At 37.3% G+C, this 19,035-nt stretch overlaps 1 protein-coding gene across 1 annotated transcript in view; it reads left to right on the top strand.

The window, feature by feature from the left end:
• Window positions 1–1,426: 1,426 nt before the first annotated feature.
• mnat1 (MNAT1 component of CDK activating kinase) overlaps window positions 1,427–19,035 on the top strand; it is a 28,995-nt gene continuing 11,386 nt past the window's right edge. The window contains exons 1-6 of the mRNA XM_079843141.1: window positions 1,427–1,630; window positions 7,608–7,760; window positions 7,844–7,917; window positions 8,018–8,121; window positions 10,352–10,492; window positions 11,266–11,397. Coding sequence (XP_079699267.1) covers window positions 1,542–1,630; window positions 7,608–7,760; window positions 7,844–7,917; window positions 8,018–8,121; window positions 10,352–10,492; window positions 11,266–11,397 — 693 coding nt within the window. The 5' untranslated portion in view covers window positions 1,427–1,541. The remainder of the gene's footprint in view (window positions 1,631–7,607; window positions 7,761–7,843; window positions 7,918–8,017; window positions 8,122–10,351; window positions 10,493–11,265; window positions 11,398–19,035) is intronic.

Below are 19,035 nucleotides of genomic sequence, written 5' to 3'. Positions count from 1 at the left end.
CTATCTATCTATCTATCTATCTATCTATCTATCTATCTATCTATCTATCTATCTATCTATCTATCTATCTATCTATCTATCTATCTATCTATCTATCTATCTATCTATCTATCTATCTATCTATCTATCTATCTATCTATCTATCTATCTGTAGGGTTTAATAGTTGGCCCGCCTAGCAGCTATAACAGCTTCAACTCTTCTGGGAAGGCTTTCCACAAGGTTTAGGAGTGTGTTTATGGGAATTTTTGACCATTCTTCTAGAAGTGCATTTGTGAGGTCAGGCACAGATGTTGGACGAGAAGGCCTGGCTCACAGTCTCCGCTCTAATTCATCCCAAAGGTCTTCTATCGCGTTGAGGTCAGGACTCTGTGCAGGCCAGTTAAGTTCCTCCACTCCAAACTCGCTCATCCGTGTCTTTATGGACCATGCTTTGTGCACTGGTGCGCAGTCATGTTGGAACAGGAAGGGGCCATCCCCAAACTGTTCCCACAAAGTTGGAAGCATGAAATCGTCTAAAATATCTTGTCATGCTGAAGCATTAAGAGTTCCTTTCACTGGAACTAATGGGCCAAGCCCAACCCCTGAAAAACAACCCCACACCACAATCCCCTATCCACCAAACATTACACTTGGCACAATGCAGTCAGGCAAGTACCGTTCTACTGGCAACTGCCAAACCCAGACTCGTCCATTGGATTTCCAGACAGAGAATCGTGATTGGTCACTCCAGAGAACATGTCTCCACTGCTCTAGAGTCCAGTGGCGGCATGCTTTACACCACTGCATCCAACGCTTTGCATTGCACTTGTTGATGTAAGGCTTGGCTGCAGCTGCTCGGCCATGGAAACCCATTCCATGAAGCTCTCTATGCACTGTTCTTGAGCTGAAGGCCACAAGAAGTTTGGAGGTCTGTAGCTATTGACTCTGCAGAAAGTTGGCGATTTCTGCGCACTGTGCGCCTCGGCATGCACTGACCCCACTCTGTGATTTTACGTGAGTTGCTGTTGTTCCCAGTTGCTTCCACTTTGTTATAATATCACTAACAGTTGACCGTGGAATATTTAGTTATAGGAAATTTCACGAATGGACTTATTGCACAGGTGGCAACCTATCACCGAACCACCCTTGAATTCACTGAGCTCCTGAGAGTGACCCCTTCTTTCACAAATGTTTGTAGAAGCTTCTGCATGCCTATGTGCTTGATTTTATACACCTTTGGCCATGGACGTGATTGGAACACCTGAATTCAATGATTTGGAGGGGTTTCCCAATACTTTTGGCAATATCAATCTATCGTTATGTCTATCTATCGTTCTATCTATCGTTCTATCTATCGTTCTATCGTTGAAACTCAGCGCTGGACAGAGATCAAACTTGAGCAATGTTTGCATGGGAACGGTTGTACTACACGTACATGTTTCCTCCAGGACGGGTTTAAGTGTAACACTGTCGTGCGCTCTGTTGTGAGCTGTAGAGTGCGTCGATTACTGTTATTTATTTATTTTATTATTTTGCAGACGGACTCTAACGAATAATAATAATGGATGATCAGGGATGCCCGAGGTGCAAGACGACTAAATACAGAAATCCATCTCTGAAGCTGATGGTCAATGTGTGTGGACACACGCTGTGAGTAACTTTACCTGCTGTCAGATTTCGTACTCAAACCTGCACAAATCTTTAGCCTTCATCCAGTGAAGTTTAATCGGGATGTCCATAACAAACCTTTAAAAAAGTGTATTGTTTGCATCTGTTTCGTTTTTGCTTGTGTGTGCTACAAGTTATTACCAGGACAGGTTTCAAGCGGCGAGTGCAGTAAACCGATGTTTTATGACATCTAACTTCTGTTGCTCTCCTTACAAAAAAGTTGCTATGGCGACAATGGATTCTATAATAATTTAACACGGTTATTTGCACTTCAAATAGTATAGTATTTTGATACATGTGCATGATGACCAGTGGACGTCAGATGTAGTGTCAGACACAGCAACAATAGGGAAAGTGACAGTTCTGTCATACCAGCTGACACAAAACTGAGTTTTATAACAATGATAATAATTAACAATAACTAGCAACTATGGTATTTTGGTGGAAATTGTGAAGTCACCAGAAAATCCAAATGGACAGTTCTTGTTTCATATTTTGTAATATTGCAGTATTTATTATAATGATTTTTCTGGTTGAGGACAGGACAACCTCACATGAGATCGCAGCAATAGCAAACCACAGCCATCCAATCAATTCCTGATGGACAAAATCAAGTCCTGCCACAAAATCTTTTTGTTCATGAAGCCGTTTCACTCGGATATATGTCACAATAGGGAGGAACAGACTATCGCAACTTCTGTTTCATGCTCACATTAGAGATGAATAGATAACAAGTGAGATCAAACTAGCTATTCATTTGGTGCATAGGAGTAGTCATTCATCCACAGAAAACTGAACAAAGATCTCATGGGTGATATGTGTCTGAAGTCATGTGACTCCTCGTGCTTTGGGTGCCCTTGACCTGCAGAGAACGTAAGGATTCGCATTAGACTGCTGACCTTGGATCCAGAGACTATATGAATATATTACACACTGATGACACACTGCTGGAGACGGTCCAGCACACTCTCCCCTACTCAATTCATGAGGGTGTACCTCTGTGGAGAACAGCAGGATGAAGGAATTACAGCTAATAAATGAGTGTAGCCTGTAATTAAATACAGTTGATAGAGAGGAAGAAGATATTGCCTCTGGTGTTTCTTAAACTATGGGAACTTTTGACCCGTTGGAGTTAAAGGGTTTAACCCAAAAAGGAAAATCCTGTCATTAATTTCTCACCTTCATGTGGTTCCAAACCCGTAATACCTTAGTTCATCTTCGGAACACAAATTAAGATCTTTTTTATGAAATCTGAGAGATTTCTGTCCCGCCATTTGACAGCTACACAACAACTGACACTTTGACACTTCATAGTTCATAAAGCGATCGTAAAACTAATCCATATGAATTGAGCGGTTTAGTCCAAATTTTCTGAAGATACTTCAGATCGCTTTATATGATGAACAGGTTGAATTTAGGATTGCTTTTATCCACATATAAACATTGATCAATTCACACATCAGTTATGGTAAACGGAAGCTCAAGCATGTTCGCTTGACGTGCGAGAACCAATGAGATTCATTCTCATGTGTTACGCATCACGTTTGAGCTTCTGCAAGAACCAATGAGGTTCATTCTCGTGTGTTATGCAGCACGTTTGAGCTTCATCAAGAACCAATGAGATTCATTCTCGTGTGTTATGCAGCACGTTTGAGCTTCATCAAGAACCAATGAGGTTCATTCTCTTGTGTTACGCAGCACGTTTGAGCTTCATCAAGAACCAATGAGATTCATTCTCGTGTTTTATGCAGCACGTTTGAGCTTCATCAAGAACTAATGAGATTCATTCTCGTGTGTAACGCATCATGTTTGAGCTTCTGCAAGAACCAATGAGGTTCATTCTCGTGTTTTATGCAGCATGTTTGAGCTTCATCAAGAACCAATGAGATTCATTCTCGTGTGTAACGCATCATGTTTGAGCTTCTGCAAGAACCAATGAGGTTCATTCTCGTGTTTTATGCAGCACGTTTGAGCTTCATCAAGAACCAATGAGATTCATTCTCGTGTGTAACGCATCATGTTTGAGCTTCTGCAAGAACCAATGAGGTTCATTCTCGTGTTTTATGCAGCATGTTTGAGCTTCATCAAGAACCAATGAGATTCATTCTTGTGTGTTACGCAGCACGTTTGAGCTTCTGCGAGAACCAATGAGGTTCATTCCCGTGTTACGCATCACGTTTGAGCTTCTGCAAGAACCAATGAGATTCATTACCGTGTAACGCATCACGTTTGAGCTTCATCAAGAACCAATGAGGTTCATTACCGTGTAACGCATCACGTTTGAGCTTCATCAAGAACCAATGAGGTTCATTCCCGTGTTACGCATCACGTTTGAGCTTCTGCAAGAACCAATGAGGTTCATTCCCGTGTTACGCATCACGTTTGAGCTTCTGCAAGAACCAATGAGGTTCATTCCCGTGTTACGCATCACGTTTGAGCTTCTGCAAGAACCAATGAGGTTCATTCCCGTGTTACGCATCACGTTTGAGCTTCTGCAAGAACCAATGAGGTTCATTCCCGTGTTACGCATCACGTTTGAGCTTCTGCAAGAACCAATGAGGTTCATTCCCGTGTTACGCATCACGTTTGAGCTTCTGCAAGAACCAACGAGGTTCATTCCCGTGTTACGCATCACGTTTGAGCTTCTGCAAGAACCAACAAGGTTTGTTCTTGCGTGTCAAGCAGGTTCGGTTGAGCTTCTGTTTTTGTCCACTGATCAATGTTTAAATGTCAATAAAATCCTAAATTTAAAGCTGTTCATCATATAAAGCAATCAAGTCTTTATGAACGTTTATAAAAAGTGTCAGTTGTGTAGCTCTCAATGGAGGGACAGAAAGCTCTCAGATTTCATTAAAAAGATCCATTTGTTTTATGAAGATGAACAAACAGGTTTGGAACGACATGAGGGTTAGACTTGTCATTTTTGGGTAAACTATCCCTTTGAGAGAAATTGAGAAAATAAACGATTTTACAGTTTTTCTCAGTCAATTTTTTTTTTCATACATTTTTTCAAAATGTATAAGTGCAATTGTCACAGCTGTTTTATGGGACATCGCAACTCTATTGCATTGTCCGCAAAATGTAGTAACTCACAATTCTAACATTTCATTCATGCTTTCAAACCTACCTAGTTATTGATACGATTTTAATAACTGAATGGACCATTTTGCGTGTTATCACATAATGAAAGAATGATTAGAAGTTGTGCAGAGTATAACAGAATCAACTCATTTAGTTTTGATTAGCAAGCCATGTGCATTTAGTTATTGTCCAAATTGTCGACACAATTTTGCAATTTTTTTTTGCCAAAATACATGCAATTTGCTTGAATGAATAAGAAATTCCAATCGGATCTCTCAAGTAACTTGTTTTCAGAGATATGAACTGATTGTTTTGAGAAAAAATCAAATCAAATCTAATTTGAAAATTGAGCCAAAGTGATTTTAAGATATATATAAAAAAGCAATATTTACCTTAATTCGTTTTTTAGTTCTTCACCTCATATTCATTATCACAAGAATCTTCTTCATCGGCACTGTTGATAACATTAATGATATATCTAAAAAATGTTTTGTTGTGATGGAAATCATGGCACAACATAGAGAAAAAATTTGTGCAAAAATGTATATGTTTTGACATAATTATTAAACATTTTAATATTTATTATTTCACTCTTTATTTTGATTGTTATATAGTACTTTTATATTAGTCCAATAATTATGTAAATAAAATATATATATATTATATTTTAAGATTGAAAATCTACAAGGGTAAAATAATTAAATAGATAACTGATTAAGTATTTGAAAAACTTAAAATAGTAAAAAAAAAAAAAAAACACCAATTGGACAGGTTGTCAAAGAAACACACATTTGTGACTCTTAGGCTGATGCTGAGTGTGTCCTTCTGACCTGCTGCAGTGAAGAGGGAAGGGCACAGGTAGGTGTGTGTGTGAGAGATAGTTGATGAGAGGGACACAGGTAGCGTGTGTGTGTGAACTGCAGTGGTTTGCAGATTTTGTGTGTGCGTGATGGGGTCAGTTGTGCTGAGTTAGAGGAGTGTAGTAACCTCTCAACATGCTGACAAACACGGATCTGGAGAGGAGGAACGAGCAGGGAATGTCTAGCATTTATTCACATGAAAGTCTGTGTTCTTACTGTTTTGCAGGCTTTTTTGAGGCCTGTTGTTCTCTCTCTCACACATGCACTCCCACCTTGTTCAGGTCATGGGTCAGGGAGAAGTTGAGTCTGTCTGCCTTCTAAAGTAATTTGGAAGTAAATAATTGAGATTTTTCTGAGAAAACCCAGGGCAGATATCAGCTAAATCCATGGTGCTGAATTTGATCAAAATGAGTAATATTATGAAATATTATTACAATTTAACCCTTATGTTGTGTTCTGTTGGAGTGGATTTTCTTTTCACCCGAAAATGTTAGTTAATGTTGTCGCATTGGACTGCTCGCACAGGGTATAACTACTTCCCAAAATGTTTTTGAAAATGTTTATATAATTTTTGGGGGATTTATTTTCCAACTTGTTACTACACTTGTGGTGTTCCCGGTCAAAAATGACGCACACACATGTTCATGTACACAAACAAACTATTTTGAGTATATATTTTTTCAGAGATAAACTTTATCCTTAGATCAATGAGGCTCAGTTCATTGAGGCCTATGATCAATCAGTTTCAAAAAGAACTACATAAAACCTAATTGAAAACAAGTTGATTAAAATGTAATCCAATATTTGGCGATAAAGTTATTTACCAGCAATTTTTAAAAGGCTGGTCATTTCTGACCGGGAACACCAATGTTTTTACAGGGTTTTTCAACATGGCGTTCTTTTGTAATATTTTAAAATGTTAATCCTGTTTTGGCTTGAATTTGAATTTTCAACATGCAGCCATTACTCCAATTTTCAGTTTCGCATGATCCTTCACCTTCAGATATCATTTTTATATTCTGATTTGGTGCTAAAGAAACTTTTTTATTTTTATTATCAATGCTGGTTCATGTTTTTGTGGAAACTGATATTTTTTTCAGGATTCTTTGATGAATAGAGAGTTCAAAAGACCAGCATTTTTTTAAATATACTTTTTGTAAAACATGTAAACGTCTTTACTGTCACTTTGTCAATTTATTGCATCCTTGCTGAATAAAATCATTAATTTGATAAAAATATTATTATTCATCTCAAACCTTTGCATGGCATTTTTATTTTTTTGTATCAATGTATTTAAAAAATCTAAAATAAAAACTAAATTAAATTAATGTTAGATTAAATTAAATGAATGTTAGATTTTCTTAACAAACGCCACTTTGCAATTACAAATTATTAGTTTTTTTATCTGCATTAATTTATTTTTCAGTCATTTCCCCTCTATAATTTCCTGTCACCAGCAAAGATTGTTGCAAAGATTTACAGAAAGTTTGCCATTTTGAACAGGGTAAAATCTCATTTAAATGAGAAACGTATTCTGATTGGAAGAGAAGGGAAGAATGAAAAGGAAAGTTGAACTGCTCAGTGGAAAATTTGTTTACTGTATTTTTAAGAAATCTACTTGAAACTCAGCATAAGTTATATGCATAAACCCTGGGCAAGAAGTACCATTGGTTTTTAAGACACACTGTACTTTTTCAGCCCTTAATGTGTATGTCTGCTTTACCTCAAACCCATCCCATCATCACTCCATTATGATTGAATAAGACCACCACACACACAAATATCAGGCCTCTGTTTTATCCATTAGTCGAATTTATGGGTCCTTTTGGAAAATTTCACTCTCTGAAGCAGTGAGATGATTGAAATGTGTGTTTGTGTGGAATCGCTTCTGAAGGTTTTTCCAGCAGATTTCACATTTCACATTTCATTACTGTTTATTTTGACTCTCTTTCAGCAGACCTTCTGCCAGTGTGAGTAAAACGTGTGTGTGTGTGTGTGTGTGTGTGTGTGTGTTTCAGGTGTGAGAGCTGTGTGGACATGCTGTTTGTCCGTGGCTCTGGTAACTGTGTGCAGTGTAACACTCCTCTCAGAAAGAGTAATTTCCGCGTGCAGCTTTTCGAAGATCCAGCCATCGATAAAGAGGTGGAGATCCGCAAGAAGGTTCTCAAAATGTATGTGGCGGTGTGTGTGCACCCAAAATTGTCCTAATGGCTAATTATAATATTTTAATGACGTGCTTTCTTTCATCTTTCAGTTATAATAAGAGGGAATTTGATTTTTCCGCTCTGAAAGAATATAATGACTACCTGGAGCAGGTGGAGGACATAGGTGAGATGCATATGTCATGTATTTATTCATATCCATATGATACATTTGTTTTAAAAATATCTGTACATTTTTAAATGTATTTCCTTGTGTGTCTGTCCAGTGTTTAACCTGACTAATAACGTAGATGTTGAAAGGACCAAGCAGATAATGGAACAGTATCAGCGAGATAACAGAGACGTTATACAGAGAAACAAAGTCAAGCTGGTGAGTGTGTGCATGGTTCTGATTGGGCAAATGGATAATTTCACACAAGCAAGATTCCATATCAACCTCAACCAGTTGGACAATACAAGGATATACACACAACTGCACTTTTAATTATTTCAAGTAAACAATATACAATTGCATAAATTATTCTTGAACTGACCAAAGTGTGTAAAGGGCGAAGGTTGCATTAAAAACATACATTTTAACATTACATTTAAATCCCTAAATCCCTGTTTTATGTAGAATAGTTGTATATAGACTATACAATATTTAATGCAATTACATCAGAAGTAACTGTAATCCCTTACTTTACTTTTTCAAGGGAAATTAAATTACAGTAATTAGATTACTCAGTGATTAATTACACCCATCATTGATCCAGATACAGTTGAGATTTTATTTTATTTATTTTTTTAATTTTTTTAAATCAATCATTCCCACTTGTCCTGGAAAACCTGGAAAATTGATGATGAATTTCCCAATCTTGGAAAACACACGGAAAATTAGAGTAAATGTCAAATGTCCTGGAAAAAACGTGTTGTTGTCCTGGAATTTTTTTTTTTTTTTTTTTAAGTTTATCACTGGCCGCAAACAATTAGTGTTGGTCGCAGAAACTTTTTATCTCACAATTCTAAAAAAAAGTTTCTTGCAATTGCGAGATAACATAATTGTGATTACTGGTAATAATTGCGAATTCTGACTATTTTTCTCACAATTGCGAGTTTATATCTTGCAATTCTTACTTATTTTGTCAGAATTGTAAGATATAAACTCACAATTGTGAGTTATAAAGTCCAATTCTGAGGGAAAAAAGAAAAAAAAAATTTTGCGAGATAAAAAGTTGCAATTACCTTTTTAATTTTTTTTATATTGTGGCAGAAACAAGCTTCCTTAATCATAATGTATGATTAAGAGCTCATATTAAAAACTGATTTTATAGTTAAAGGGATACTTCACCGATTAGCATTAAGCTTTGAATCAGTAGAAACCTGGTAATATATTCAAATGACTGTGCTTCCCTCCCTCATGTCCCCCTGAGATAAGAGATTTCTGTATTTTGTGTCTGAAAAAGAACCTCAGATGACGCAAAAATTGTCATTTAGCATCATCTGAGGCTTTTTTGGTCAGAGGCTAGAGACTACAGTCAGTAGAAGGAGTTAGTTCCGCATGTTTTCAACCTGCCCATGGGGGGTGGGATCTCACTCACAGAATGTACAAATAGGGTCAGCCATCGTTTTTTTGAAGCCAAGCTAACAGAATCTTGCTCTGTAGAGAATAGGGATGTGAGGAGATTTTCCCACCGGTTAAACAACGCGTGACAACCCCGATAAAATTGGTATCACCGGCGGGCGCTAATTTTAAACCGAAAGTAAAATGTGCATGGCCGCTCGGGCATTCATAACGGAGCGGTGTGGAGCAATGCGAGTGTTTTCAATGAATTCCTATGGAAGTTAAGCTTCCATAGGCATGAACTGAAAACATGCCAGACTGGACATTTTAGTTTCGGTTTGGAATTAGCGCCAATTCGGGGGCGGGTTGCTTGAATTGTGGGTTCAGTAGCCTATTATTCTTAATGAAAAATACAACAACAAAATGGTACAATGACAAACTCACTTAAAAAGGCGCATTTCGCTTTGAAACCAAATCTTCCGCGATCATCTGGTCTGTCAGCTCCTCAGTCTCTGAAGAATGAGATCCGACTCCTGCTGCGTTTGTGCTGCGACACTTGTTCAGCTCACACTGTATTGAGCAGACACGTTCAGTTTTTAGTGTCTGTTCTCTAACTGAACTAAATTATTTTATTACTAGAAAAATGAAAACGATGGTGGGGGCGGTGCCGCGGTGGGACAGTGATGTAACCAGTAGGCGTTGCTTGGAAGTGGCCTCATAGGGCAGCGAAGCAAGTGCATTCTGGGAATTGTTGTCTTTCATCCACATGAGCCAAAAATACATTTTCTGGCTTTTCTCAGTCTAGAAGGCACAAACTTCTAAAATAATTTCACATTTCTACTACATAAATGACCCAATTTAAATACACATTCATCATTCCAGCAGTGAAATATCCCTTTAAGTCAAGTTAAAGTTAATTTAAAGGACCTTTTAAAGTCTTTTATTCTCGCTGTAGTACAATTTAAAAATTCCAGAAATAGTCTTGGAAAATGATGGCTGAAAAAAAGTGGCCACCCTGACTGATGAAATGATTCATTTATTATGGTCTCTCTGTTAGACACGTGAGCAGGAGGAGTTGGAGGAGCTGTTGTTACTGGAGCAGCAGGATTCAGAGCAGAGGAGACTGGAGACCCTGCAGGAGGAACAGAGACAACTACAGGCCAAGAGGAAAAACAAACAGGCCCTGCTCGATAAACTGGTATACAGTACACACACTTTAAAGTTGGCATGAAACAGAAGGTGCGATAGTCGTTTCTGTCTTATTGTGGCATATATCTGAGTGAAGCGGCTTCTTGAACAAGAAAAAAAAAGTAGGGTGGAACTTGGTTTTGTCCAACGGGAATTGATTGGATCACTGTGGTTTGCTATTGCTGTGATCTCATGTGAGTGACAGGTTGGTTGTCCTGCCCTCTCGCCGAAAAATTCGTCAAGAGAAGAGATGTTGCTGCACGTGGGAGGGGGAAGTTATTTTGATTAAAGTTTATGAGGGTATATCAATAAAATTGTGTGCATGGATAAATCATTTAAAATAAATACAGCAATATTCCATAGAAAAAGAAAAATTTACAATTTTGATTTCATGTTGACTTTAGGTGTTAATTTGGTCCATGGGTTGATATCTCATGGCTTTTCTACATTAGCATGTGCATTTTTAGACTTTAGACTTTGTTCATTATGTCCATGGTTGGTAACTGGTGGTCTGTAAAACTATAGACTTTTATATAAAACAATTAGAACTTTTGTAAAAATATTTGATGTATTACACACACACACACACACACACTGAATAAAATAAAATGCTTATCTGGTTGGAGTTGTGGCCTAGCGGTTATGCTCGGATTCGTTGAGCTGTGGTGCTTATGCAAGTTCCAACTTTAGTTCCTCCTACCCATCACTGTCCCTCTACTGTCAATTAAAGTGTCAAATTAAAGTTCAAAAGAAAAGCATGTCTTGAATGTTGTGTGTTTGCAGGAGAGTTCCAAGTTACCTGCGGCCCTGCTCTTGGCCCAACATAAAGATCGAGCCGCCCAACTGGAGACCCAGATAGAAAAACAGAAGCAAAATGTCAAATCAACGAACATCTTCTCTACTGGAATAATGATGGTGAGGAAACAACACACATGCACACATAATCGGTAGGACTGTCAGTGCATTACATTTTTAATCAAATTGAATAATAATTAATCAAACGAATCCTTGGATTTGCTGAGAAAAGCCACCAAATGAAGGCTTATGATTAGTCATAATTAAAAGCATTTATTTTATAAGTAATAATTAATATATATATATATATATATATATATATATATATATATATATATATATATGCAGAATATTATGTTAGAAGCACTCTTATCTTTAAATAATACCTGTCATTTTCATATAATTGCTGATTTCATATGATTTTATTTTCTTATATTTCTGGTTATGTGAAACTTTTTTGTTCTCTCTGGTAGAAGAGATTTATATCTCAATTTACTGTATATATATTACATTGATTTAAAAAAAAAAAATTATATCTTAAAGGGTTAGTTCACCCAAAAATGAAAATTATGTAATTAATTACTCACCCTCATGTCGTTCGACACCCGTAAGACCTCCGTTCATCTTCGGAACACAAATTAAGGTATTTTTGTTGAAAGCTGATGGCTGAGAAAGGCCTCAGATAGGCCTCCATTGGCATTCAGTACATTCACACTCACAAGACCCATAAAAGGCACTTAAAACGTTACAAAGTCCATCTCACTACAGTGGTTCTACAATAATTTTACGATGCGACGACAATAGTTTTTGTGCGCAAAAAAAAAATCAAAATAACGCCTTTATCCAACTTGTTCTTGTCTTCCGTGTATGCCTCGGACATGAACTCACGAAGCACCACGACGCATGCGCGAGAATGACACAGATCCGGCGTTCGGACACATGACCCAGAAGCGATTTGTTTACAAGCAAAGGAAGACGCGCCGTATCTAAGCTGTTGAATTCTACATTTATTTGTGCTTTAGGTCTCGGCGTAGTGCTCAAAATGGGGCTAAAGTGTGCATTTCATGTATTCCTGACGCCGGCGCAATGTCATATTCTCGCGCATGCGTCGTGGTGCTTCGGGAGTTCACGGCAGAGGCCAAAACGGAAGACAAGAACAAGTTTTTTTTTGCGCACAAACTATTGGCGTCGCTTCGTAAAATTATTGTAGAGCCACTGGAGTGAGATGGGACTTTGTAACGACGTTTTAAGTGCCTTTTATGGGTCTTGGGAGTGAAAATGTACAGAATGCCAATGGAGGCCTATCTGAAGCCTTTCTCAGCCATCAGCTTTCAACAAAAATATCTTCATTTGTGTTCCGAAGATGAACGGAGGTCTTACGGGTGTCAAACGACATGAGGGTGAGTAATTAAAGACATCATTTTCATTTTTGGGTGAACTAACCCTTTAAATGCTATTCATTTGTTTATAAACATTTTATGTATCATCACACATAGTGTTACTTGTGTAATATTCATCACTTGACTTTATACATGTGCTCTAGCTTTCTCGTCCACACAGACACACCAGCATGTTTGTATTAGCCAGTGTTTGAGTATGACGTGGGAGTGTGTGTGTGTTTATATCATTTTGTGGTGCGTTTGTGTTGTAAAGCAGGTAAAACAGGTTTGCTCTTTTTAAAAAAATCCCTTCAGCGGTCACTGCAAAGGACACAGACCTGAACCAACATGTAATGAATGTGTATGCAAACTTGGAGGGGGGAGCAATACATCTTAAAAACTGCCGTTTGAGAGTAAAAACAGAAACAGCGTGCACAATTGTGTGTGTGTGTTTGTGTATGCAAGTGCATATGTTTCCACAAATGTGTCTTGTAGTTGGCATGAAGAAATGAGTCGTGTGTATGTTGGCATGGATCTTGGTGCGGGGAGGATAGTACCGGCAAAAAAGTGTTTGTCAGCTTTAGATGGCTTTACACGAGGCAGGAGGCACGCTTATATGGTTATATTTAACACGCAGATGTTTCTATGTTGGGCAGTTAAGCAATGTGTGTGTTCGTCTGACTTTTTACATGCAGATTCATACTCCACATACATGTGGAGAGAGCCAGTAGAGGCTTTGAGATCAAAATAGTGTGTGTTACAGGGCATAGAGAGGGCATTGGCTCTCACACTTGTTACTTGAGCTCAGTTAATGCCAGCTGGAGGGTCCACAAAGCTCACTTTATCCCCACTGAACCTGTATGTGTGTTCACTAGTGTTACACGGTAAATTCAGGACACTTTCTCATTGTGAATTCAGTGACTGATTATTATTTTGCTGTGAATAGGGCAAGCTATTTAAGATCATGTGATTATGAGTATATGTTGTATTTGTGTTAGTAATATATGTGTGCTTTTGTGACATTTTTTCTCTTGTGTCCCATGCAGAGCAGTGTGAGTGTGTGATCATTTCAAAATGTGCTGATCTGAGGTGAATGTGTGTGTGTGTGTGTGTGTGTGTGAAGGTCAGCAGAGGTGCTGATAGACAGTTTATATTTGTTGACCTTGGAGCGTCCTGAAGACTTGCATAGTCAGAGTCCCGATGCTCTCTCCCGCCTGATCCCCCATGTGAAACAGAAACCTTTCACCGTTCTCTCGCATTCCACTCTATTTAACGAAAAAAGAAACCATCACAGAAATTTGCTCAGAACACGTTGTTTTATGAGGTTTTGTGAAAGCTACTTTTGTAAAAGCTTTTATGGACAATCATTGTTTGAGGAGGTTTCAGCAATAGTTATCAACAGAAAATATGTTGTACCTGTAATACTGTATAGTTTAGCTTTAAAGCAGTGTTTCTCAACCTCACAAATCCAAAGGGGTGCGCAAGAGGACTTAAAAGTATTTAAATGATTAATTAATATATTAAAATGATCTAACTGTAATTTACATAATCTGAAAAATCAACATATTGGACATTAAGAGCCAAAATGCTAAATGCATAAAAATACTTTAAAGAAATGCATGAAATATACATATTGCTTTCCTGTTGTCAAATGCATAAAATGTAAACGTAAATTATCATGATAAAAAATGTTTTCTCAAAACACCAAAGCTACAAACAGATTGGCTGGCTTTATGCAATTTCCAGGTCAGGGTGTTTTTTTTTTTAATATTGTTATCGGCCCAATAAGAAAATTTGGCCGATATCTTAAAACCGATAAATAATGGATTATTTCCTTCAGCTGAGACACTTAAGATGCCCACTCTTCGCCATGATGGTTTTGAATGGCTTTAAATATGATTGGAATCACTTCAAAAAAAGGAAAGTACAGTTAAGTGTAACGCAGCGCAAATCTGTCATTTAGGCTACATAAAATTACATTATAATTGTGTGCTTGGGATATGGATTTTAATGGTGAGACTTTTGTTTTTGTAGTCAGGCTCTCAAAAATTATATAAAACGTTATATTTTGATTTATCAGCCAATATATTGATTGTCGGCTTTCAGATATAAAGAATTATCGGCATCGATAATATGCAAAATTTTCATATCGGTGCATCCCTAGCTCAATTTGACAGTGTTTACAAGGTTCAAGCCATCAGATTTTTGAAAAATTAGATTTAATTGAGGCCCATACCACCTGTATGGGCTAGTTGCATATGGCCACCATGTTGAATTTCGATCTAGCGAGTGTGTGTGCATAGACACTAACGATTTCACATGACACCATTGCAGAGAGCTGGAGAAAGTTCTTTTTATAGTTGTTTATAGTATGTAATATCACTTAAAATACTACTAAGATCTGTATCATTTCATGAGACAATAGCATTTAAAGGGGTGATGAATTGAGAAATCAACTTTCCCTTGAGCCTTTGATATATAAAAGTTAATTGTGATATAAGAATGTCCTGTAAGTTTCAGAGCTGAAAACTTCCTTGTTATTCAAAAAAAAGCTTTTATTGACACCAGGCCCAGAAAACGCTTGATCTCAGAATATGTTGACCACTGACGTCATAGAATGCAGAAGCACCGCCTCAAGCCCGCCCACCGACTCGTGGAGCTAAATGGGTCGCGCTACCGAGCAATGAACATGACGGTTCCAGCTCACGTGTGTAAGATATTGCGCGTTTGTTCACTTCATTTCACCACGGAATCGATTGTAAACAAGATACAGGTCGAGACTGGATTTGCAGACATATTGAGATTAAAACTTCTATTTTGGATCCGACAGGAATGGTGCAACACACACTTATGTGAGTAAAACATGTTTTTTATATGTGTTGGAGTATTGCTTTGTTACAGATCGTTTGAAATCTATTGATTACATACCTTAGCACACAGTCACAGGCTGGAGAATCCTCTATTTGAAATGTTATTGCTTCATTCGTGATCAAACTGGGACTTGTAACGTTATGGGCCAGGGCTCGGACTTTACTTTTTTAAAAGCCCGACGTCCCCGGGGCTATGTGTTTTTCAGCATGCCGACAGGCTATCTTAAATAGTGAAATAACATTCCTTTCTTGCGCACGTGTGTGTCTGTGTGTACGGTTCGTGGTTATATTCACTGATCGGGCGACAACATTCCAATCAATCGCGGGTGGATGGGAGATGAATCATTGTGTTTGTTTGATAAAGATATTTTGCGAGTCCTATGAGCGATTACCCAGGCACTTTCAAAACAATCCCCACATGTACTGAGAGGAGCTGAAGCTCATTAAATATGCAAATCTTATCCAATCCTAGTCGAGGGCGTTTACTTCCAAGTCTTCAGTGCGGCACGCCCATCAAAACCGACCATTTCTTCAGAGAGCCTCAAAACCAAGGCAGAAAATAGCCTATTACTTATTCATTATGATGTTTCTGAATGTAAAAACGACGCAAACATAAAAAGTTACCTCAGACAACAGTATAAAAAAAATAAAAAAAGCCAGTTCATGACACCTTTAAAGTGCACACGTTTGAGTCAGGTGAATGAATGAAATACACTTTACTGTCCATAAAGAGAAAATTTTCTTGGACTCATGGTGCATACACATACGCAATGTCTTATTCCCTGACCAATTATGCAAAAACAAGGTAAGACGTTATACAGACCCATCAGTTAGCTACGCATCCACACCATCAAGAAATATTTTATTTCTCGAAAATATTCATATTACATGCACTTATTGTGCAACATTTTAACTGATAGGTATAAACATATCTTAAAATGATTATACCTATACACTGGAATCTACTCAAATGAAAGCTTATAACCATGATCAGAGAGTTATTTGCATAAAATATCCCCTAAACATTCACATGTTTGCCCTGTGAGACACAGGCTACAGTTGATCTAAAATACCATAAATACTATTTTCTCAATTCTGCCCTTATTTTCACTTACCTACATCAACTTGCTCCATCAATATTGTCACCACATATTTTACATTTACACCCTGTTCTCTTTGCATAAATTATATTTTTAGATAAAAACAAGGGCTGTATAAAGTTAATCTTAATGAACATTTTTTTTTTACTGTAGTTAATGCAAACAGTTTTCAATACAGCTGATTTAAAATAAGAGCTGTGTGTAATATATTTTACTCCTAGTAAAATAAATTGTAAGTGCTGCTTATAGACACCAGACAGATAATGATTTATGCAACGGATGGTCTTTACCCATCTCACTTGCACAAAAATAATGCAGTAATTAATAGAAACGCACAAACTCTGAACATTATATGCAAACCTATAATAATTAAATTGCATTAAAAAATAATACAAACAGGAATAATAATGTTACCAAATAAAGTTACTAAACCATATACTGAGTCCACACCATATTATGCTTGTTTATATCTTTGATGAGGATTGATATTTCTTTCGTCTTTGATAGACTACCATCTTCTCTTTCATTTTAAAACATTCATTATATCTAGCCAAGTTTCATATATAAGTTTCTCCTTATGTAGCCTAGACCGGAAGAGTATGAGCGGAAGTAAACATGCACACACTACAACGCTAAAGCTCACATGCACCGTGTTGTGCACCTAGTCCATTATATATAGAGTTATACATTTCTTATTCACACAAAATGTTACATTAAAGTGATTTTAAATTTCAGTCAGATGGCTCTTAGGGCCCTATTTTAACAATCCAAGTAAGTTTAGATCTAACAATCTAAAGTGCACAGCGCAAGTGCACTTAGGGTGTTTCTGAATCCACTTTTGCTAGTTTAACGACGGGAAAAATGGTCGGTGCGTCTGGTGCATGGTCTAAAAGTGTTGCCCCTATTCTATTCGCTATTTACATGGCAGAATTTGCAAGCGGAAAAACTGAATGCTTCTCCAGAGAGGAATCCTTTTATTTTTAATATCTAAAAATGTTTGTGTGCATATTACTTATGCGCTCTTTAAATAACAAAAAAAAGGTAATGGTAATGTTTTGGATAAGAGATCTCAAACTGAAATTGGACCAATCAGCTGTGAGCAAAGTGACACACCTGTGATGCAATAAAGTCACTCCCCCTTTTTCTACTCCAAATTAAAGGTCACTACATAGCAAATGTTTTTTAAAGACTAAAGCATCTGGCTTTTAACAATGCTTATTTATAATAATAATAATAATTTTGAATTAATTAGAAATAATTTATGTAGCCTTAATCAATTACACATGTATAATTTTAGTTAATCAATCATTTATAGGCACTTTATTCAAATTCATACAAATAGCCTATATTAAGGTAGTACAAATACACTTTAAAATCGATAAATAAAGCTATAAAAATGACTACATGTGAGCTTAAATGTTCAATTCTCGCTATATTTCAACTAAACTAACTTCATAACTTTTACCTGCATTGACAGCTCTTTTCTTCTTGCTGTGTAAATTTGTTCTTAATATTTTTCAATCATGTAATATTCTGCAGAAGAGAGAAATGAATCTCACTGCTTCTCTCAGCGAATCTCAGTTTCACTGATCCACAGCGTGTGATTGGCTGTTCACTACTGATGTCACAGCTAAACTCCTAAACTAAGGATCAAAGCCTGAGTTGACAGAGAAAGCTGATGATCAGCATCATGGGACCAACAAAGCCTGAATAGATTGGTTTGGTTTGGTTTTGTCAACTCGAAACTAATCCTGTAACCCTGAGTTTGTTAACCTACCATCATGGTACAGGCCCCTGGTTTTTGTTGGTCAATGGCGCAGTCGTTTTCAGTTTCCTCAAAATAGCAACGCGTCAACAATGCACCTGAACACACCTCGTTTTCAGACCAGAACGCCCATTGGCGCAAAAGCATTTGCTATTTAAACAACAAAATAACAGGACGTGAAAATGATAACTGCGTCGGGCTGAAACTAGCAAAAAACACTTGCGTCGCACCTGGCGCCGCATTGCGCCGGGTGTATGATAGGGCCCCTTATGTCTAAGACCAAACTTTATGCTGGTCGTCAACTTGGCCCGCTCTGGTGTTCGACAGTGTGTACTACGCTGGAGGAGAATAGCATAGTCATTTACATAAAGTCTTAAAGGTACAGTAACAACTTGATGACTGTTTTTGATGCAAGAAACTTTGAAAATAAAAAGCTACAGAATTGTTTATAGTTCCCTTTAAGATTATGTTTCTGTTTTGGACACAAAGCCTTCTTTTGGTCTTCTTCCCAAATAAACTTTGAGAAGGAATAGTTTATAAAAGAATTTTCCTAATCCAGTCCACACATTCTGGTTGATACTTGTAGCTGAATGTTGGCAAGAAGCAAGACAAACACACCTCAGAAATAATAACCGCTATTTGTT

This window comes from Gobio gobio, assembly GCF_949357685.1.
Source record: "Gobio gobio genome assembly, chromosome: 18".
NCBI lineage: Eukaryota > Metazoa > Chordata > Actinopteri > Cypriniformes > Gobionidae > Gobio > Gobio gobio.
The sequence above is the reverse complement of the archived record's forward strand: the minus strand, read 5'-3'. Positions and strand labels throughout refer to the sequence as shown.